At 44.6% G+C, this 23,396-nt stretch overlaps 1 protein-coding gene across 2 annotated transcripts in view; it reads right to left on the bottom strand.

The window, feature by feature from the left end:
- Nucleotides 1–79: 79 nt before the first annotated feature.
- The window catches only part of LOC109894980 (signal peptide, CUB and EGF-like domain-containing protein 2), a 25,133-nt gene continuing 1,816 nt past the window's right edge, over nt 80–23,396 (bottom strand). The window contains exons 4-22 of one of the 2 annotated variants that reach the window (XM_031831162.1): nt 17,407–17,532; nt 17,178–17,294; nt 16,217–16,306; nt 15,472–15,588; nt 13,798–13,920; nt 12,213–12,329; nt 11,798–11,920; nt 10,109–10,225; nt 9,727–9,816; nt 9,400–9,522; nt 8,269–8,439; nt 7,694–7,900; nt 4,269–4,439; nt 3,334–3,501; nt 2,878–3,039; nt 2,424–2,621; nt 1,935–2,087; nt 1,667–1,746; nt 80–1,478 (exon numbers count right to left, since the gene is read on the bottom strand). In XM_031831162.1, coding sequence (XP_031687022.1) covers nt 1,332–1,478; nt 1,667–1,746; nt 1,935–2,087; nt 2,424–2,621; nt 2,878–3,039; nt 3,334–3,501; nt 4,269–4,439; nt 7,694–7,900; nt 8,269–8,439; nt 9,400–9,522; nt 9,727–9,816; nt 10,109–10,225; nt 11,798–11,920; nt 12,213–12,329; nt 13,798–13,920; nt 15,472–15,588; nt 16,217–16,306; nt 17,178–17,294; nt 17,407–17,532 — 2,600 coding nt within the window. In that variant the 3' untranslated portion in view covers nt 80–1,331. The remainder of the gene's footprint in view (nt 1,479–1,666; nt 1,747–1,934; nt 2,088–2,423; nt 2,622–2,877; nt 3,040–3,333; nt 3,502–4,268; nt 4,440–7,693; nt 7,901–8,268; nt 8,440–9,399; nt 9,523–9,726; nt 9,817–10,108; nt 10,226–11,797; nt 11,921–12,212; nt 12,330–13,797; nt 13,921–15,471; nt 15,589–16,216; nt 16,307–17,177; nt 17,295–17,406; nt 17,533–23,396) is intronic. The other variant, XM_031831163.1, reaches the window with a different exon arrangement.

The following is a 23,396-nucleotide window of genomic DNA, read 5'->3' on the forward strand; positions in this document are numbered from 1 at the left end:
TAATGTATTATTTTGATTTGGACAATGTTGTTGCTTATATTGAAAATAGCATTTCAGAGAGCAAAAGAAGTAAAGCAAAAGCAGAATATTATGTTTATTTGATTTATTTACAACATGTTATATGTACAAAATTAAATATAGACATACATTTATTTGCTAAATCATAAGTGAATAGAGCAATTCTATTTCACAAACCTCTCATTCCATATCTGGAATGTATAATCTAACTTGCTCCCCCTCATATTGCTCTACATTTCTAGTCACACCACTCAATAATCTCACTTCTATGAGTAGTGAAATGTAGTCTTTGGTATCTGAATGATCATAGTGAAGATCTAATCTTGATCCATGGGCATTTGTTGTTCTCTCAAAGCCCAGTGGCATGGAATATTCACTGTCTGGTCATTTATTAAGTAAAACCATGTTTTCAGGACAGTGGAAAACACTAACATTAATTTGAGGCAGCGATAATACAGGTTGTGAGGGGATGTGTCGATACTGCACACGTGTCAGGAATGCAGTTAACTACAATACGTTAACATTTTCATCTAATACTTTTTACACAATATACAATACATTCATAAGGATCATTTATTTTGTGGTATCACTACATTCTTTGTAGTGCTTTAAAGTTCCCACCATAAGGTCACATTTGTGCTATATTCTTTTCTCATATTCAGGCATATTTCTGTCAACAATTCTGATCTAAATGTGAAACATGACTTTAATAATGTATGTTATAGGTATACACTATGTGGTTGACATTTAGCATAAACCCCAGTTAACTTTTTATACATAATCAAGAGTCTTTTCTCATCCGCTTTCTACGCTATTGGTGAAAGTTCCGTTTACCATAATTATTTTCAAGATGTTGTTGTTACACCATTATGCAAATCAAAGCTTTCATGAATTTAAATGCTAACAATCAAATCAGCTTACTACTTCAAGCATTATTCCTGAGAATGAAAGTTTAAAATCAAAAGGAAAAGACAAAGTCTGTCTAAACGTTGCAATGCTCACATACAGGAGTGTATGGAAGAATCAGAGATAGATGTGGTATTGAAGTACAAAAAACTTAGCTCTAGAATGTAGACCAGATGTGATAGCGGGAGCTGCCACTTGTCTGCACCATGACAGGCCACTACCCACCTATTCCCAGATGGTCCAATTGAAGTCCATTTGAGGAAAGTGTCCGAGTCCATCTCTCTTAGTCAACTCTAGCCTCAGTCAGTCTCTGTACAGACAGGAGAAGTAAAGGACTCTTTTCTAGGGAGTAACTGGTAGAAGCGTTTTCTAAGATATCCACGAAGCAACTTGATGAGAGTGCCTTCTTAAGGGCGAAGGAATCTCAAGACCTTAGAACGTAGAAATCGGATGAAGGATTTGGGGAACATTTCTCTTGACTCCTGTGCTGTGTAGTTGAAGAAGTTCTGTGGGTGGGCCAATACATCAAACAGTGCCTTCATAAGCTTCTTGTCCTGAGAAGAGAATGTAAACCAAAAATTAGTACAGACTAGAATTCAATCTGAGGCAGAGCCAGCAATCATCTGACATTTTTAGTTGGTGCTCAAGTGAAGTTTGCATCCTGAATTTCTTATTGTGTCCACAAGAGGGTAGTATACGGCAGACAAAAGCTTTTTTCACAGGAAATACATGAAATCTTTACCTTGAGAATTTCTTGGTGATTTTCAGAGGCATATAATCTTCCATCTCTGACTATGTCTTCGATGAGTTCCTGGTAGTCCTCTGAAACATATATCATATATAAACATACCCAAGAGTATATTTCTATATTATTTGTGCAATTGGAAGTAGGTGATATATATCCAGACTTAAAATTCCCCCAAAATTACATTTCACAGACACTTGATCCATTGTATTTAAGCATGTGTAAATTAAATGTCAATATTTCCACCAATAAGGATGTCTCTTACCGTCATAGGTCACATAAGGGACTTGGAAGCCCTTCCCACTGTTCCCTTCATTAGATTTAAACTGTATCCACAGCCTTTTGGAGCGGGAGGTGAAGGCAATAGGCCGTTCATAGGTCTGGCAGGTCTCATAGGTCGTCACAGAGTTGGAGAGAGCTGTGAATTGAGAATATGGTCACATTATGACAAATCAAACACTAGCACCATTCATTACTCTGAAGGTGGCCAGATCTAATGGTCTATTAGAAGCCCATAGTAACCCCCATGATCTCTGAGAGGTGCTATCCTATTATGCAGAACCTCCTACCAACACTGCCACCATCTTATAATTCTTTAAGGCATTCATCACCAACATCTCGTCACCTGCAGGGAAATCACATTAATACTGTAGCACCCTGATAACACCCAGTCACCTAACAAGCTCTAACCTCCAACACGACACACACAGACAGACTCATGCATGCACGCACACACAGAAAAACAAACACTCACAGCTCTTTCTCATGACCAGGTAGTCTCCACACTCATCCTCGATGGGGAGGAAGATCTCTGGGACCACGATGAGGATTCTGCGCTTGGGCGGTGGGTTGATGGTCCAGGTGCACTCGATGTTGGCTGGGTAGTTCCCTGGGTAGTTGGGAGACTCGATGTAGCCAGTGAAATCTCCCATCTCTCCACCACAGTGTCTGTCTGTGAGGTGACAGGATAGTGTCAAATAGTTTATGCTGCCTTGGTGCTGCGACGCTAATTATCTACAGTAGCATCCCAAAGCAGGACAGGAGCAATATTTATTTGAGCACAGTAGAGAAACCTGCATGTAGTTTTAGTTTACTCTGTGTGTAGCCATTAAATACATTTAAAGTGTGAAGCCATTAACACACAAATACATACACATTCACGCACAAACGTATGCACACACAGACAACTCTTGTGTGAACATACATACTTTTGCACTGCATGATGTTGGTGGAGCCGTCAAAGTCGGTGGTGGTATTTCCTGGGCAGGAGATGCAATAATTCTGACCAAACTCCATCTGATACGTCCCCATGGGACAACGGATACAGCGGTGTGTGCTGGTGTTGTAGTAATGTCCCGGTGAACACTGGACTACAGGAGCAGAATGGAGTGTACCACGGTTTAGCACCTCTCAAACACCAACATACAATAACATAAACCAATGTAGTATATTTCCATAAAACAGAAACTGCAGGGGAGTTCCCTTAAAGATCCAGAGTCTTCCAAATGACACCCCATTCCCTATATAGTGCACTACTTTAACCAGGGACCATAGGGCTCTGATCATTAGTAATGAATTAATTTTTAGGAAATACAGTGCAATTTGGGACACACACCCAGACTTTACAGGCATAACTAAATGGGATGGATAAGCTGACCCCTCACCTTTGGTCTCACACTCCTGGAAGGACACGGCACCATTGTGTTTGGTGACCAGGTTTCCTCCACAGTGGAAACAGGAAGTGCGCCCCACCTCTGGCTGGTAGGTACCCAGGGGGCAGGGCAGACAAGGGAGGAAGCCATCATGGGAGAACTGACCAGGGGGACATTGACCTGGGAAAACAACAGAGGATTGGTCAGAGGGACACTTGTTTCACTCAGTCTGCTCAAAGCAACATTCCCATTGTACATGTGGTAATTTAGCAGACAGACACTCTTATCCAGAGCGACTTAAAGATGAGCACTCTACCACAATAAGACTAAGGCCAGGAGAGCAGATGTCAGTGGAGTGATGTAACGCAAGGACATTATCTACCATGGAACAACCTCTCTCATATCTCCTGACTGACTTGAACAAACTGTCTCTCCCCATAGCTCTTTTTTGTTTAGTCTATTGGTGGGGAAAGCAGGAGATGGGATCTGTGGCTTAGCCACAAATAGGCTGTGATAACAGTGTTTGGGGGGGTGAAAACATGGTGGCCCCTTCTTCTCTTTATTCAGGAGTGGGCAGGGGCCGGGTGTGGCAGTTTAATTCAAACAGGGCTTGAATGTTCCGAGGCTTACACGACTTTATACAAAGCAGAACATCTGCCTGTGGGGAGATTTTGATCAGGGTATCACTCCTTCCTGTGTATTTCATATATACTCATAACAGGATGTGATTCTGACTGGGAGACTAGATTAAAGATCACTTTTTTAAAAGATCAAACCATGAGGGAAAACTATACCACGGTCTTTGATGGAGATCAGTGTATTTTGCTGCAGTTATCTTTATGATTATGATGGTTGAGTAAGTAAGTATCTAAGGTGACTCACATCTCCTGTCTGGTGCACAGTTAGGATACATATGATTACTCATATCCTCAACTCTTGAGCCTTACCTCCACACTCAGAGATATTCCGCGCCCCAACCGACCTGGGGCTTCCTCTCACCTCTGACCCTGGGCAGACCTCGCAAGAATTCTTCCCCTCTTCATCTTGGTACATTCCAGCTGGACACAGAACACACCTTCCCTGATCCCTGTCATAGTACGTTCCAACAGTGCAGCTCACTAGCAAAAGGTAGAAGAATGAGACAGATTGGCTAGATAATAGTGATGCTACACAAACACACACACACACACACACACACACACACACACACACACACACACACACACACACACACTGGCATTCAAGCCCACCACTGTTAAAAAGGCATTGCAAATCAACCTGATGGAGCTATGCAAAAATAAAGACATAAGAGCACTGAGCTGCTCTCCAGATGCCTTTGTGTCCCACATCAAACAAGCTCTTACACTTCACATAACACCGGTGTGCATTGGGGAAAGAACTCTACATACCATCCTAAGCACCCTCACCTCTACCAAAGCACACACAGAGCCAGTCAAAATGAGTGTTTGTCTGTTATCTCACAAGAACGTGCAAAGCCTGATTACAGGGATACACACCATCAGCTTTCATTTCCCCTTTTCATGTTTTACTTTGTAGAACAACGTCTCTAATTTATGTTTGAATTATTGTGCTTCTGGTGATGTCAAGAACTTCTTAAAGGGGGAAATGACATCTAATCATCTCACTGAACAGAGAGCAGTGAAGTGAAACCATTTTGCGTTTTCATAAAAAAATATCCCCCAGGACAATCTAAGAAAGAAGAGCTTTTCAGGAGAGAACCATCCATCATGAGTTAATGAGGAACACACAAAGCCTTTAACACACATCCATTATATGTGCCTCAGCAACTTGATATTCCTTAAGAGAAAGAAAATGTAATTCTCTCAAGAGCAGTTAATTTTTTCTGCCTTTTGTTTATCCTGAATGACCATGAGGAGCCACCGTCTCGTTGTCTCCACCAGCTTTTATTTGATGGAGAGAGCGAGAGAAGAGGAGAGTGAGAGAGAAAAAAAACCTTGAAGCCTTTCAAATGCAGAGGCAATTCTATAGAGTCCTCGAAATGATGGCCCCAAAGAGGTTTAAAAGACCTTTCACCTCTATTCAAGTATTTGATGACATAGGCAAACACTATGGTATCACAATGGTAAGGAGCTGAACCCAATAAAAGGGGTCGGAGTTCTGAATCCACCCATTCCGCCTGCTCCAATCACTTCTTGCGCCTATCAAGCATAGCCCCAAACAGCTGATGCTAATTAATTCCCATGGTGTCGCTGAAGTCAATTCTCCGCAGCAGTTTAGTGGCTGGGGTCATGCAGAGTGGCCCTGACTGAGGGGGGATATAAGCACTCAAACTCCCAGCTTGAATCAACAGCACTTCCTAATCATCTCCCATGTTAAAAGGAACATGCACTATTTTACGTAACAGAGATCAGGAGAATACTTGTACACTACACACTGGCAGAAACTAAAGGCCAACAGATTCTTATACCGGGTTGAGGCATACGGAAATGTAAATGTTGTTGATCAATCATGAATGAAAAGAAAAATCTGATCACATCACACATATGGGATATTTCACAGGTTGGTTTATTGGAATACTGCCGTGTACTATATAATGTGATTCAAAACTTTCACAGGTTGGTTTATTGGAATACTGCCGTGTACTATATAATGTGATTCAAAACTTTCACAGGTTGGTTTATTGGAATACTGCCGTGTACTATATAATGTGATTCAAAACTTTCACAATTTGGTTTGAGAGAAAGAGCGCTAGATATTTTAAAAGTCAGGAATAAGAAGGCATTGCTTTTCTCTCAGTACTAGTGAGGCTGAGGCCGTGTTGTTGTGGAGGATTTCTCTCCCCACTGAAGCAGTGAGAACGAGCCCCAACTGGATTTACAATGGAGTGGGCCAACTGAAAGGGTTAAACTGCACTTAGTGAGCTAAGCCAGGGATGGAGGGAAAAATATAGCTCCATTATAGAGCTGGGGGTTACGGCTCCCTTTCAGCCCCACTTCCAAATTACATGTCTACACCCCTGCCTGTCCACTGGTCTGCTTAATGATCATCTGAAACTAACTGCAGTGTGGGAATCCTACACTCTGGTAACTTTACTCTCCTGAGTCTGTTTTTTTAAGACTTAAGATTTACTTATCAGGTAAGTAGCTAATTTGAAACATAAAAACAACAAGCAACAAAGCTACAAAGCTAAATCAACATCTAAGGGTCATTTGAATCCAGCACAAAATATTAGTCTCCTGTTATTTGGGGGCAGAAAAAAACAGACACCAGTGAGAGTCCTCTTTGCTGGGGATACCTTGGATTAAGAGATGCTTGGTTGGTAAAACAATTAGACATTTCTGCCAAAGATGATTAAGTTTCATGATTTTTCCCTCTTGTGTGAAAATCAATACATTTAAACAGCTATGGGCAGTCTTTATTCTTAAAATGCTCTAAGAACCAGAATGGATCAAACACCATCCTTCCCCCACTCAATCCCCTCCATCCTTCCCCCACTCAATCCCCTCCATCCTCACCCACTCAATCCCCTCCATCCTCACCCACTCAACCCCCTCCATCCTCACCCCCTCAACTTCCTCCATCCTCACCCACTCAACCTCAATAAGGACGGGGGGTAAGAGATGAGAGCTCTGGTTCAAGACAGAGGCAGGCTAGAACAGCTTTGAAAGGTCGGTCTACAATAGTCTTCAGACCCCTTCAATATGGTGGCTTGGGTCAGATTCAAACAGGGGCTCTAGAGGTAGAAGACCAATCATGGACAGAAAACTGACCGTCTTCTACTGGCCACACTGAGACAGACAGGCAGAATGCAGCAGCAGGCAGTAGGCTTACTATGCTTACTGTGAGGGCCTGAACTGGGGGCACGCAGCTCTCTGCTCCCCTCCCCTCCGCCAGAGAAAACACATGCCAGCCTCCTTTCCACTGCTGATGTTGACAAGGTGCCATTAAAGCTAATGGAATTTTCCTCCATTATGGCTGTAAAACGAAATAGGACCAGCGGCAACAGCAGCAAAAGCTAGCGGCTGCCATCACACCTTCTGTTGCACTTTATCCCACGGAGATGCTGGAAGATGTCCTCGCTCTGCAAGCCAGCCAACAACAGGCTCTCTTTTCTCTGCATACCAGCTCATTACAGCATGTCTGCACCCAAATATGGCAGTCATCTGGCCGACACCTGCTCCAAATCCAATCATTAAACCAACCTGTCTAAATATATCTTGCTGGCATGGCTATGACTATGAGCTGCACTGTGTGGGAGCCAGGACTAGACTCCAGGGGTGGCTCAGATACAGGCAGAAACAGATACAGGTAGATGCTCAAGATGCTACTAATTTTATACATACATATATACCTATATATGATACTCAGAACACTCCAGATGCTCACTCACCACACTTCCTGTCCACCAGCACTTGTCCTTTCCCACAGTGTTCCGGCAGGTCCACCGGCCGCGCCAGCCTCTTGGCCAGCTCGTAGTTAGAGCCAGCGAAGTGGAGGTGGAACTGCTCCCGGTGGATGGACTTCCTCAGGGTACGGATAGTCTTCCTCAGCCTCTTCTCTGAGCGCCGGCGCACACAGCCCAGGTCACAGCTCTCTGCTGAGAGAAACACCAGATACCAAAACTGTCCTCGCAACGCAATGAGACCACAATACACACGCAAACAAAACCACACACACATACCGGTACTAAAATAGACAGACACACATACTTGTGTACATATCCATTCCAACACACAGACACCATGACATTTGATCAATCATTTGTTCCCTCAGAATACAAGGGAAACCTCCAAACCTACACCTTCCCCAAAGATCCCACCACCTCAAAACGCCACGTCAAAACAGGAGATACTTTAACATGTTTGGCTTGTTAAGTGATGTAAAATCAAGAGCAGAGAGAGAAACAGGAAGCAGAGTGTCAGCCAGACGACTGGGGTCACAGCAGGGTAGGGCAGAGAGACCAACCTGTTACCTCCTCTAGGTTCACATCCAACTCAAACTCAGCCGTGATGGCGGAGCCCTCCTCCTCGTAACCCGCCTTCCTGCCGTGGCGGCTCTGCATCCGGGGGCCTGATGAGCTGCAGCGCAAGCGCACATAGCTGAACTGGACGTTCTCCGTGAAGGGGGACCTGCTGTCTGTGGACACGACCAGCCACACAGGACATGGACACGCACAAACACATGCATGCACGGAGACAAACACACATGCATGCACGGAGACAAACACACACACACATGCATGCACAGAGATAATCACACATGTTACTGAATAACTTTATGGTCTACAACTGTAGCAGGATAAAAGTTAACTGCAATGTCATAACACTTCAATCTAAGGAGATTATATCCTTTGTGGGTTTTTTTACCTTTATTTAACTAGGCAAGTCAGTTAAGAACAAATTCTTATTTTACAATGACGGCCTACCCTGGCCAAATCCTCCCTTAACCCGGACAACGCTGGGCCAATTGTGCACCGCCATTTTGGACTCCCGATCACGGCTTGTTGTGATACAGCCAGGGATCGAACAAGGGTCTGTAGTGACGCCTCTAGCACTGAGATCCAGAGCCTTGGACCGCTGTGCCACTCGGGAGCCAAGTACTGATGTTCAAGTACTGATGTTTCTAATCATTCTTTAAAAAGCAGTGACATCTCTGTGTATCCGGTTAAACATGCACTCTTCCCCCCTGCTCTTTTTGTTGCCTTTGGACAGGGGGGTAACGAAAGGCGAGTGGGAAAAGCTCCCTTTTTATTTGAACACCATGCGGAACCCATTGGTGAAAGAAATGCATCCAACAATCGGAAGTCCGTTTGATTGATGGCTAGGTAGGGCCCAACTGAAAGGCATGCTATAGCTAATTACATTTTCCCCTGTCACTGCCAGACAATGTGCAGTGCTGAGACAATAAAAACATTTCAGACCGCACCCCTCACGTATTTCTTTCATATTTAGCTCACTCTCCATTTACTTTCATCTAAGCAGCCTCGAGGTCAGGTTCCTGTTATCAAGTTTGTTGCATGATATGTAGGCAGTGCCGGGTTAATCTGCATTGTTTTAATGAATGAGGAGCTGTTGGACTTGTTAGAAACCGCTGTACCTGAGTGAGCTGCGTTCAGGCTCTCCTTCAGTCTCTCTTGACTACGTTTCAAGTTGCACATTCCTGTGCCAGACTTAAAAGTGGCTGTGGTCTTAATTCGCAGGACACTTGACATTTCTGGTCCTACGGTACAAAGGAAATAATGGCAAATTGTTAACCTTTGATAAAAATGAAAAATCCCTTGACTTCCAAATGTCTATAAATGAAAATGTGAATACTGAAGACTTGATTTGGTATGACGTTGTTTTGTCTTTATATGTTGTGTTTCTGGTTGTTTAGGTCTGGAGTGACAGAGGCTGATGCAGATCTGTGATGGTGTGTACTTGCCCAAGCAATACGAGCCACTTCCATTCCTTTGTGCTCCAGCCAAGCAGGGCAGAGGCATTCCACAGGTCACTGTATAAGAATCCTCCGTCCCTGTAAACGCACACAGGGGCATGAGACAGGCCACCAAAGACAAAAGGCAGAGCCACAAAAGGCCTGGTTGCCAAAAACAAACAGACGGGTGCTGGAACATGAGACAGCGCTGCTCTGCAGACTGATAGTAGTAGTAACTCAATTTCTGTCCCAAATTGTACCCTATTTCCTGTATAGGGCACTACCCTTGACCAGAGCCATGTGGGCCCTGGACAAAAGTTGTGTAATTTAAAGGGAATAGGGTGCCATTTGGGATGCAGTCCAATAGTAGTAGTAGTAACTGATAACTCACCACTGGTGATGTGGACCTGGGCCTGGCAGGTCAGGTAGCAGCGGTCACCTCCCTCCTGCCTGCTGCAGTTTAAGGTCGGTTTAGAGGGGGGCTTTGTTGCTGGGAAACCCTCTGCCTCTAGATGGAAACCATAACAAACTCACAGGTGAAGAGCAGACTTGGACCGTGGTAGACAGCCAGCCAGCCAGCCAGCCAGCCAGACAGACAGACAGACAGACAGACAGACAGACAGACAGACAGACAGACAGACAGACAGACAGACAGACAGACAGACAGACAGACAGACAGACAGACAGACAGACAGACAGACAGACAGACAGACAGACAGACAGACAGACAGACAGACAGAGGAGGGTAGAAGTTGTGAGAAATTGTGGGAACAGAGTGAAACCTATCCAAGGAGACAAGAAGACAATGGGAACAGACTGAAACCTATCCAAGGAGACAAGAAGACAATGGGAACAGAGTGAAACCTATCCAAGGAGACAAGAAGACAATGGGAACAGACTGAAACCTATCCAAGGAGACAAGAAGACAATGGGAACAGACTGAAACCTATCCAAGGAGACAAGAAGACAATGGGAACAGACTGAAATATATCCAATGAGACAAGAAGACAATGGGAACAGACTGAAACCTATCCAAGGAGACAAGAAGACAATGGGAACAGACTGAAACCTATCCAAGGAGACAAGAAGACAATGGGAAAAGAGTGAAACCTATCCAAGGAGACAAGAAGACAATGGGAACAGAGTGAAACCTATCCAAGGAGACAAGAAGACAATGGGAACAGACTGAAACCTATCCAAGGAGACAAGAAGACAATGGGAACAGAGTGAAACCTATCCAAGGAGACAAGAAGACAATGGGAACAGACTGAAACCTATCCAAGGAGACAAGAAGACAATGGGAACAGAGTGAAACCTATCCAAGGAGACAAGAAGACAATGGGAACAGACTGAAAGCTATCCAAGAAGACAATGGGAACAGAGTGAAACCTATCCAAGGAGACAAGAAGACAATGGGAACAGACTGAAACCTATCCAAGGAGACAAGAAGACAATGGGAAAAGAGTGAAACATATCCAAGGAGACAAGAAGACAATGGGAACAGAGTGAAAACAATCCAAGGAGACAAGAAGACAATGGGAACAGACTGAAACCTATCCAAGGAGACAAGAAGACAATGGGAACAGACTGAAACCTATCCAAGGAGACAAGAAGACAATGGGAACAGACTGAAACCTATCCAAGGAGACAAGAAGACAATGGGAACAGAGTGAAACCTATCCAAGGAGACAAGAAGACAATGCGAACAGAGTGAAACCTATCCAAGGAGACAAGAAGACAATGGGAACAGAGTGAAACCTATCCAAGGAGACAAGAAGACAATGGGAACAGAGTGAAACCTATCCAAGGAGACAAGAAGACAATGGGAACAGCAGCAATTGCCTTAATTCTGTTTTTGTCCTCGGTTTACAACCAAAGACCAGAGAGAAAGACAGAGCAGTAAAGACAAAGAGAAGAAAATAACTCAAAAGTATCTCCTGTTTTAGTCCCCAAAAGTTTCACAACATACATGTGGTATACAACCACTGATTTTATGTCAAACACTCCCTAAGGGACAACTCAGGGAGTACCCACCCCAAACCTTCTAGAGCCCCCCAGGCCTGAAGGGGCACTGTCTTACCGATACAGTCTTTTTTGTTCCAGTGTAGCTTATAACCAGGGTGGCAGTGGCACTCAAACCCACCCATGGTGTTCTCACAACCCTGCTCACAACCTCCGTTGTTCACACTGCACTCATTTATGTCTGAGAAGAAAGCAGGGAAAACATCCATATGTTATTCGCAGCATCTCTCACCTCACCTCATTCACAAAGCATCCATTATTTTTCCTGCAAAAACTACTAAAAACACCACAATGAACTATTCAGAAGGGTGTGAAATGTTGTAGATGGTACCAGAGCCCTTTCACCATAAGCATAATACCCTATACACATTAGTTTATAGAAAACCCAAACATGAACTATTCAGAATGGTGTCAAAGCCCTTTCCCCATACCATAAGTATAATACCCCATAAGCATTAGTTTTATAGTCTTACCTCCACAGTGGGCCAGTCCATACAGGGTGTACCCTTTGTTGCAAACACACTCAAAACCACCAGGGGAGTTCACACACGTGTGACCACATGTCCTTTCGAAATAACACTCGTCTATATCTGTCATTAAAAGCAGAGGGATATTCTTTTTCAATTTAAGGTAGTAGAAATTGGGGTTTTAAATGGTACAGCATGGTATCACTAGGTGATGAATTGTGGCATTGTCTTTTGATAGTTAATGGTAGAGACAGCAGCATCTTAATGACAGGTTGTATCAGAGGGATGAAATCAGTTTGTACTAAACGTTAAGCTTTAAACTAGCACGTTAAGGATCTTCAGAGGAATCCTTCAAGTCAATACTGGCAAACCGTTCAGCCTCCTACTCTCATTGTCTTATCTTCCAGCAGCACCTACACAGAACAACAGCTCAGTATACTGTGTTGTCCCAGCCCCTTCCCCAGATGTAGGGCAGACAGGCAGGAGAATGAAGAGCAGAGGCCTACCCTGGAAGGAGAGTGAAGGGAAGAGGCCTACCCTGGCAGGAGAGTGAAGAGAAGAGGCCTACCCTGACAGGAGAGAGAAGAGAAGAGGCCTACCCTGGCAGGAGAGTGAAGAGAAGAGGCCTACCCTGACAGGAGAGTGAAGAGAATAGACCTACCCTGACAGGAGAGTGAAGAGAATAGGCCTACCCTTACAGGACCGTGAAGAGAAGACACCTACCCTGACAGGAGCGTGAAGAGAAGATACCTACCATGACAGGAGGGTGAAGAGAAGAGACCTACCCTGACAGGAGAGTGAAGGGAATAGGCCTACCCTTACAGGACCGTGAAGAGAAGAGACCTACCCTGACAGGAGAGTGAAGAGAAGAGGCCTACCCTGACAGGAGAGTGAAGAGAAGAGGTCTACCCTGGCAGGAGAGTGAAGAAAAGAGACCTACCCTGACAGGAGAGTGAAGAGAAGAGACCTACCCTGACAGGAGAGTGAAGAGAAGAGGCCTACCCTGACAGGAGAGTGAAGAGAAGAGACCTACCCTGACAGGACAGTGAAGAGAAGAGACCTACCCTGACAGGAGAGTGAAGAGAAGAGACCTACCCTGACAGGACAGTGAAGAGAAGAGACCTACCCTGACAGGACCGTGAAGAGAAGAGACCTACCCTGACAGGAGAGTGAAGAGAAGAGGCCTACCCTGACAGGAGAGTGAAGAGAAGAGACCTACTCTGACAGGAGAGTGAAGAGAAGAGACCTACCCTGACAGGAGAGTGAAGAGAAGAGACCTACCCTGGCAGGAGAGTGAAGAGAAGAGGCCTACCCTGGCAGGAGAGTGAAGAGAAGAGACCTACCCTGGCAGGAGAGTGAAGAGAAGAGGCCTACCCTGGCAGGAGAGTGAAGAGAAGAGACCTACTCTGACAGGAGAGTGAAGAGAAGAGACCTACCCTGACAGGAGAGTGAAGAGAAGAGACCTACCCTGGCAGGAGAGTGAAGAGAAGAGGCCTACCCTGACAGGACAGTGAAGAGAAGAGACCTACCCTGGCAGGAGAGTGAAGAGAAGAGGCCTATCCTGACAGGACAGTGAAGAGAAGAGACCTACCCTGACAGGAGCGCTCGTCAGTAAGCAGCTTGAAGCCCTTCCAGCAGTTACACTCAAAGCTGCCGATGGTGTTCCTGCAGAAGTGGTCGCAACCGCCGTTGTGCAGCTCACACTCATTAATGTCTGTGAGAGGCAAATTATAAAACTGTTATTATTCAGACAGACATACACTCCCCTCCATATATATTTGGACATAGAAGCCATTTTTAATGTCTCTATACTTAGGAGACGGTACATTATGTCAGCTTTTATTTGAGGGTATTTCGATACATATCTGTTTTTTAGAAATGAAAGCTCTTATGTATCTAGTCCCCCCATTTAAATAAGTCATAAGTATATCACTTTTAGTGTGTTAAAGTTGTCAAAAGGTTAGCATTTGGTCTCATATTCCTTGCACGCAATGACTACATCAAGTTTTGCAGTTTGTTTTGGTTGTGTTTTAGGTTATGTTTTGGTTGTGTTTTAGGTTAAGTTTTGCCCAATAGGAACCGAATGGTGAATAATATCTTCTGACATTTTGGAGTCACTTTTAATGTAAGTAAGAATAGAAGACGTTTCTGAACACTTCTACATTCATGTGGATACTACCACGATTATGGATGATTAGGGGTGAGAAGAGTGAGTGAGAAGAGTGAGGTTACAGAGGCAGAAAGAACGATCTCACTCATCGTTATTCATGATTCTTTCATGATTTTTCTTAATCATGGCATTAACAAGATTCATTTAGTATTCAGAAACTTCTTATTTACTCACTTAGAAAGAAAATTACTCCAGTCATCATTCAACCATTCAGTTCCCGTTGGACAAAACATAACCTAAAACACAACCAAAACATAACCTAAAACACAACCAAAACATAACCTAAAACACAACCAAAACATAACCTAAAACACAACCAAAACATAACCTAAAACACAACCAAAACATAACCTAAAACACAACCAAAACATAACCTAAAACACAACCAAAACATAACCTAAAACACAACCAAAACATAACCTAAAACACAACCAAAACATAACCTAAAACACAACCAAAACATAACCTAAAACACAACCAAAACATAACCTAAAACACAACCAAAACATAACCTAAAACACAACCAAAACATAACCTAAAACACAACCAAAACATAACCTAAAACACAACCAAAACATAACCTAAAACACAACCAAAAGAAACTGCAAACGCATCCAACCAGTTTGTAAAGTCACAAGCTTGATGTAGTCATTGCGTGCAAGGAATATGGGACCAAATACTAAACTTTTGACTATTTTTATACACTGTAAGTGTATTCGTCCAAATTCTTCACATGGAGGGCATTTGTTACATAAACCTGACATTCTGTACTGTAGCCTCATATGAAACATTTGATCTCAAAACTAAAATGCTGGAGTATAGAGCCAAATGAAAAATGTTAGCTTCACTGTCCAAATACCTATGGAGGGGAGATGTGAAGCTTGTTAAATAAAAGTACATTGAACTGAATAATAAGAGATGGAGATGAAGATGGCCTGCCTCCAAAATCGCACCTATTCCCTATAAAGTGCATTACTTTTGAACAGAGCCCTATGGGCCCAGGTCAAAAGTAGTGCACTAAATAGGGACTAGAGTGCCATTTGTAACTCAGACATAGAGATGGAGTTGAGGTTCTTGGTGGACGGCTGGTCTGACCTTTGCACGTCTTCCCGTCAGGCTGCAGAGTGAAGCCCACAGGGCAGCTGCAGCGTACCCCCGTGGATGTGTCCTTACACGTGGAGTCACATCCTCCGTTATTTACCGCGCAGTTCTCTGAAAGGCCAGCGTGAATAGATTCAATGTCAACATGCTGCTGCTGTGTACTATACTGAAGGAAGGGTTATAAAATGCCTATACATTATGTACTGTCGTTATAGAGCTATTGCCAAAGTCTGGTTTTTAACCCTAACAACAGACATTGAGTAAACAACAGCAGTAGTCCTAGACAATGAGCTATCAACCCAGTCACATACAGTCAATACAGTGTTTTACTAGGTGTAATCATTTACACAGCACACCATGACTGACAGTGTTATACATTGGGCAACCCAACGTTATCCCCATGCTAAACGGAAGGAAAACATGTGAAATGTACCACACTGTCACAAAAGCATATTTTTCAGGGGAGGAATCGGCAGTGAGAAAGTGAGGGTCCATAGTCATTTCACAGTTTGCTCTAAAACCTGTGGAATGCCTTGGTTTACTGGGCCTTGCTCTTCTCCCCTCTGAAAAACACCTCTGGCTGATTCCTGGCAGCATAACCCATGGTAACTAAAGTCATTCAAATAGTCCAACTGACAGAATTCTCTCAGTCAGCAGCTGAGTCTGTTTGGTTTTGTTATTTTAGTGCAAGTAACAATGGGTAATAACAGTGGAATTTGTGCAATTATACAATTATTACCCATGAGCAGTCTGCGCTTGACACGTTTGTCCACCTCAGTGAAGGACGTGGCGTTGTGATCAGAGCTCTCAGTAGTTGTCTCGTCCCGCTCTGTAATACAGACAGTGGGTGAGGTGAGTAACAGTCAGTAACCTAACCAACAGAATACACGTAGATACATACACAGTATTTTAGTCTAACTAAAATAAACACAGGTCAACATTTAAGAAAACGGTTTGCACCAAGTTGCCTCCTGTTCTGTTCTGTCTGCTGATGCACAGTAGCTGAATTGCCCAATGCACACCTTGGTGGTCTGTAAGTGTAGTCTACCTCCCCTGGATGTTTTTCTGTGTTCCTCTCTGGAACCAGAAGCATGTTGACACCTAGGACATGCAGTTTGGCTGTCTATGCGTGTGTCAGATAAGACAGGAGATGGAACTGTGAGATGGAGCTGGAGACAACGCAGTGATAATCCTGGACCCCACACACACAGTAGCGCCGCGGGAGAAACAGATACTACCCACAGGCCTACTGTACGTCTCCTTCCTATCTGACGGCTGATGCTTATCATATCCACCATGTGCAAATGGAAGAAATACACACTCGCTGTCAGGAGAGATGGCAAGCTCCTCAAAAGGATTGCCATTTCATCCACAGGCTCAAGATGTGATCATTTAAACTGGTGAGTTTCAATGGGTGAGAGTAACAAAAAGGAGAATGAAGAAGTGTACAGATGGAAATATCTAGAAGGATCCAGTCCATTTCACCATTGTTGACTAGGTAATCTGGTTTGCCATACGTGAAGATGCTTAAAGATAAGTACCAAATCAAATCAAATCAAATGTATTTATAAAGCGCTTCTTACATCAGCTGCCACAAAGTGCTGTACAGAAACCCAGCCTAAAGCCCCAAACAGCAAGCAATGCAGGTGTAGAAGCACAGTGTATGTAAGTAGGCCTGGATGTGGTTGGTCAGCACTTACCTACACAGGACCTGCCGTCAGGGTGCAGGGTGTACCTCACATGACACCTGCAGATGGGCCCCTGCTCCATGTCCTCGCAGGTGTGCTGGCAGCCCCCGTTACCATGGTTACAAGTCACTAGGCCAATGACACAAAACTTGGGTCACTTCCAAAGTTCAACTCATGTATTATCTAAACAATCCTCTTGGTTGAGCTGGCTATACGATCAATCACAAAACTTCACACATACAGATGCAGCCTCTTTGGTTCTTGGCCAGCTCAAATCCTGGGCGGCATTCGCAGGCCACTCCTCCCTTGGGTGTCTCCTTGCAGATGTGAGCACAGCCATGCTCCTTATTCATACAGCTAAGGCCCTCTGGGAAAGAGAGGTAACACTTTACATTAGGTTGCTCCTATACCTGTGTAATAACACTGTAATTACACTACTCACAACAGTGTATTCACATGTTGTTACATATCGTACATGGTAATGAAATATAGAGGCAAAACAACTGACACTGCACAACACCAATGATGTCTGATGATAGATTATTGAAGCCCCCTGACTAGAAATCTGCCACAACCCTTTGGAGCATGGCCCAACAATAACACTTCCTAGAGAGGTGTACCTGTGGATGTATTTCAAGGCTTACCTTCAAACTCAGTGCCTCTTTGTTTGACATCATGGGAAAATCAAAAGAAATCAGCCAAGACCTCAGAAAAAAATTGTAGACCTCCACAAGTCAGGTTCATCCTTGGGAGCAATTTCTAAACACCTGAAGGTACCACGTTCATCGATACAAACAATAGTACGCAAGTATAAACACAATGGGACCACACGCCGTCATACCGCTCAGGAAGGAGATGAACGTACTATGGTGCGAAAAGTGAAAATCAATCCCAGAACAACAGCAAAGGACCTTGTGAAGATGCTGGAGGAAACAGGTACAAAGGTATCTATATCCACAGTGAAACGAGTCCTATATCGACATAACCGGAAAGGCCGCTCAGCAGGGAAGAAGCCACTGCTCCAAAACCACAATAAAAAAGCCAGACTACGGTTTGCAACTGCACATGGGGACAAATATCGTACTTTTTGGAGAAATGTCCTCTGGTCAGATGAAACAAAAATAGAACTGTTTGGCAATAATGACCATCATTATGTTTGGAGGAAAAAGGGGGATGCTTGCAAGCCGAAGAACACCATCCCAACCATGAAGCATTGGGGTGGCAGCATCATGTTGTGGGGGTGCTTTGCCACAGGAGGGACTGGTACACTTCACAAAATAGATGGCATCATGAGGTAGGAAAAGTATGTGGATATATTGAAGCAACATCTCAAGTCATCAGTCAAAGTCAAGGTATTGGAGTGGCCATCACAAAGCCCTGACCTCAATCCAATAGAACATTTGTGGGCAGAACTGAAAAAGTGTGTGTGAGAAAGGAGGCCTACAAACCCGACTCAATTACACCAGCTCTGTCAGGAGGAATGGGTCAAAAATCACCCAACATATTGTGGGGAGCTTGTGGAAGACTACCCAAAATGTTTGACCCAAGTTAAACAATTTAATGGCAATGCTACCAAATACTAATTGAGTCTATGTAAACTGACCCACTGGGAATGTGAAAAGCTGAAATAAATCATTCTCTCTACTATTATTCTGACATCTCACATTCTTAAAATAAATTGGTGATCCTAACTGACCTAAGACAGGGAATTGTTACTAGGATTAAATGTCAGGAATTGTGAGTTGCAACCCCCACCCCCATTTGCCTTGAAAATAACTTTAATTCATCAGGGCATGGACTCTACAAGGTATCAAACGCGTTCCACAGCGATGCTGGCCCATATTGACTCCAATGCTTCCCACAGTTGTGTCAAGTTGGTTTAAATATTTTGTCTTGCCCATTCACCCTCTGAATGGCACTCATACACAATCCAGGTCTCAATTGTTTAAAGACATAAAACTCCTTCTTTAACTTGTCTCCTTCTCTTCATCTACACTGACTGAAGTGGATTTAACAAGTGACATCAAAAAGGATCATAGGATTCACCTGGATCATAGGATTCACCTGGTATGTCATGGAAAGAGCAGATATCCATAATGTTTTGTACACTCAGTGTGTATGGGAGTCAGAATCACACTATTATCTTCTATCCTAATACCATCATTGGCCTTTTCCCAGGTCACTGTAGAGAGCAGCTCCTTTAAACTTATGCTGCAACGGCTGAGTGGATGTGCTGGTAGGATTAGTAACTTTTCCAAGGGAAACCCAATGTAGTGGAAAACCTTTGGATCTCTTCATTGAATTAAGTGAGAATAAAACAACAATACTTGTGAGAGCTTTATTCTAATGTAAGACACAGGCCACAAAAGCCCAAGTGTTGCAGTTATTAACTTGTTTTGTTCTCTGGGACACGGGTCTCCTTTTCCCACAGCATGGGCCCTTTGGAGCCCGACTGCTCTAGATAATGCCACAGAGAGGGGACCGATTTAACAGCTGTCATCCATCATTGTGCTGTCAATCACACTCTTGTATGTGAACATTCGAGAATTAGCTCCATTATTCTCTGTCGTGCCCCTGACACGGCTTAGTAGCCTACCTTAACACGAAAAATATACACACACACATAGACTGAGACACAAACATACAGAAACATGCATGGACTGAGACCCAACAGACATGCATGCACACACAGAGACACAGAGAGACACATACTGTACATACACACATTTGAAGGTGGGTAGGAGAGTTGGAAGCCATCACAGGGCAGGTATTCAGGGGTACACACACACAGAGACACAGAGAGACACATACATACACACATTTGAAGGTGGGTAGGAGAGTTGGAAGCCATCACAGGGCAGGTATTCAGGGGTACTCACCCACAGAGACACAGAGAGACACATACTGTACATACACACATTTGAAGGTGGGTAGGAGAGTTGGAAGCCATCACAGGGCAGGTATTCAGGGGTACACACACACAGAGACACAGAGAGACACATACATACACACATTTGAAGGTGGGTAGGAGAGTTGGAAGCCATCACAGGGCAGGTATTCAGGGGTACTCACCCACAGAGACACAGAGAGACACATACATACACACATTTGAAGGTGGGTAGGAGAGTTGGAAGCCATCACAGGGCAGTTATTCAGGGGTACTCACCCACAGAGACACAGAGAGACACATACTGTACATACACACATTTGAAGGTGGGAAGGAGAGTTGGAAGCCATCACAGGGCAGGTATTCAGGGCTACTCACCCACAGAGACACAGAGAGACACATACTGTACATACACACATTTGAAGGTGGGAAGGAGAGTTGGAAGCCATCACAGGGCAGGTATTCAGGGGTACACACACACAGAGACACAGAGAGACACATACATACACACATTTGAAGGTGGGTAGGAGAGTTGGAAGCCATCACAGGGCAGGTATTCAGGGGTACTCACCCACAGAGACACAGAGAGACACATACTGTACATACACACATTTGAAGGTGGGTAGGAGAGTTGGAAGCCATCACAGGGCAGGTATTCAGGGGTACACACACACAGAGACACAGAGAGACACATACATACACACATTTGAAGGTGGGTAGGAGAGTTGGAAGCCATCACAGGGCAGGTATTCAGGGGTACTCACCCACAGAGACACAGAGAGACACATACATACACACATTTGAAGGTGGGTAGGAGAGTTGGAAGCCATCACAGGGCAGTTATTCAGGGGTACTCACCCACAGAGACACAGAGAGACACATACTGTACATACACACATTTGAAGGTGGGAAGGAGAGTTGGAAGCCATCACAGGGCAGGTATTCAGGGCTACTCACCCACAGAGACACAGAGAGACACATACTGTACATACACACATTTGAAGGTGGGAAGGAGAGTTGGAAGCCATCACAGGGCAGGTATTCAGGGGTACACACACACAGAGACACAGAGAGACACATACATACACACATTTGAAGGTGGGTAGGAGAGTTGGAAGCCATCACAGGGCAGGTATTCAGGGGTACTCACCCACAGAGACACAGAGAGACACATACTGTACATACACACATTTGAAGGTGGGTAGGAGAGTTGGAAGCCATCACAGGGCAGGTATTCAGGGGTACACACACACAGAGACACAGAGAGACACATACATACACACATTTGAAGGTGGGTAGGAGAGTTGGAAGCCATCACAGGGCAGGTATTCAGGGGTACTCACCCACAGAGACACAGAGAGACACATACTGTACATACACACATTTGAAGGTGGGAAGGAGAGTTGGAAGCCATCACAGGGCAGGTATTCAGGGGTACTCACCCACAGAGACACAGAGAGACACATACTGTACATACACACATTTGAAGGTGGGAAGGAGAGTTGGAAGCCATCACAGGGCAGGTATTCAGGGGTACTCACCCACAGAGACACAGAGAGACACATACTGTACATACACACATTTGAAGGTGGGTAGGAGAGTTGGAGGCCATCACAGGGCAGGTATTCAGGGGTACTCACCCACAGAGACACAGAGAGACACATACTGTACATACACACATTTGAAGGTGGGTAGGAGAGTTGGAAGCCATCACAGGGCAGGTATTCAGGGGTACTCACCCACAGAGACACAGAGAGACACATACATACACACATTTGAAGGTGGGTAGGAGAGTTGGAAGCCATCACAGGGCAGGTATTCAGGGGTACTCACCAACAGAGACACAGAGAGACACATACATACACACATTTGAAGGTGGGTAGGAGAGTTGGAAGCCATCACAGGGCAGGTATTCAGGGGTACTCACCCACAGAGACACAGAGAGACACGTACATACACACATTTGAAGGTGGGTAGGAGAGTTGGAAGCCATCACAGGGCAGGTATTCAGGGGTACTCACCCACAGAGACACAGAGAGACACGTACATACACACATTTGAAGGTGGGTAGGAGAGTTGGAAGCCATCACAGGGCAGGTATTCAGGGGTACTCACCCACAGAGACACAGAGAGACACATACATACACACATTTGAAGGTGGGTAGGAGAGTTGGAAGCCATCACAGGGCAGTTATTCAGGGGTACTCACCCACAGAGACACAGAGAGACACATACTGTACATACACACATTTGAAGGTGGGAAGGAGAGTTGGAAGCCATCACAGGGCAGGTATTCAGGGCTACTCACTCACAGAGACACAGAGAGACACATACTGTACATACACACATTTGAAGGTGGGAAGGAGAGTTGGAAGCCATCACAGGGCAGGTATTCAGGGGTACACACACACAGAGACACAGAGAGACACATACATACACACATTTGAAGGTGGGTAGGAGAGTTGGAAGCCATCACAGGGCAGGTATTCAGGGGTACTCACCCACAGAGACACAGAGAGACACATACTGTACATACACACATTTGAAGGTGGGTAGGAGAGTTGGAAGCCATCACAGGGCAGGTATTCAGGGGTACACACACACAGAGACACAGAGAGACACATACATACACACATTTGAAGGTGGGTAGGAGAGTTGGAAGCCATCACAGGGCAGGTATTCAGGGGTACTCACCCACAGAGACACAGAGAGACACATACTGTACATACACACATTTGAAGGTGGGAAGGAGAGTTGGAAGCCATCACAGGGCAGGTATTCAGGGGTACTCACCCACAGAGACACAGAGAGACACATACTGTACATACACACATTTGAAGGTGGGAAGGAGAGTTGGAAGCCATCACAGGGCAGGTATTCAGGGTACTCACCCACAGAGACACAGAGAGACACATACTGTACATACACACATTTGAAGGTGGGTAGGAGAGTTGGAGGCCATCACAGGGCAGGTATTCAGGGGTACTCACCCACAGAGACACAGAGAGACACATACTGTACATACACACATTTGAAGGTGGGTAGGAGAGTTGGAAGCCATCACAGGGCAGGTATTCAGGGGTACTCACCCACAGAGACACAGAGAGACACATACATACACACATTTGAAGGTGGGTAGGAGAGTTGGAAGCCATCACAGGGCAGGTATTCAGGGGTACTCACCAACAGAGACACAGAGAGACACATACATACACACATTTGAAGGTGGGTAGGAGAGTTGGAAGCCATCACAGGGCAGGTATTCAGGGGTACTCACCCACAGAGACACAGAGAGACACGTACATACACACATTTGAAGGTGGGTAGGAGAGTTGGAAGCCATC

Source organism: Oncorhynchus kisutch, linkage group LG8 (assembly GCF_002021735.2).
Source record: "Oncorhynchus kisutch isolate 150728-3 linkage group LG8, Okis_V2, whole genome shotgun sequence".
In the NCBI taxonomy this organism is placed as follows: Eukaryota; Metazoa; Chordata; class Actinopteri; order Salmoniformes; family Salmonidae; genus Oncorhynchus; species Oncorhynchus kisutch.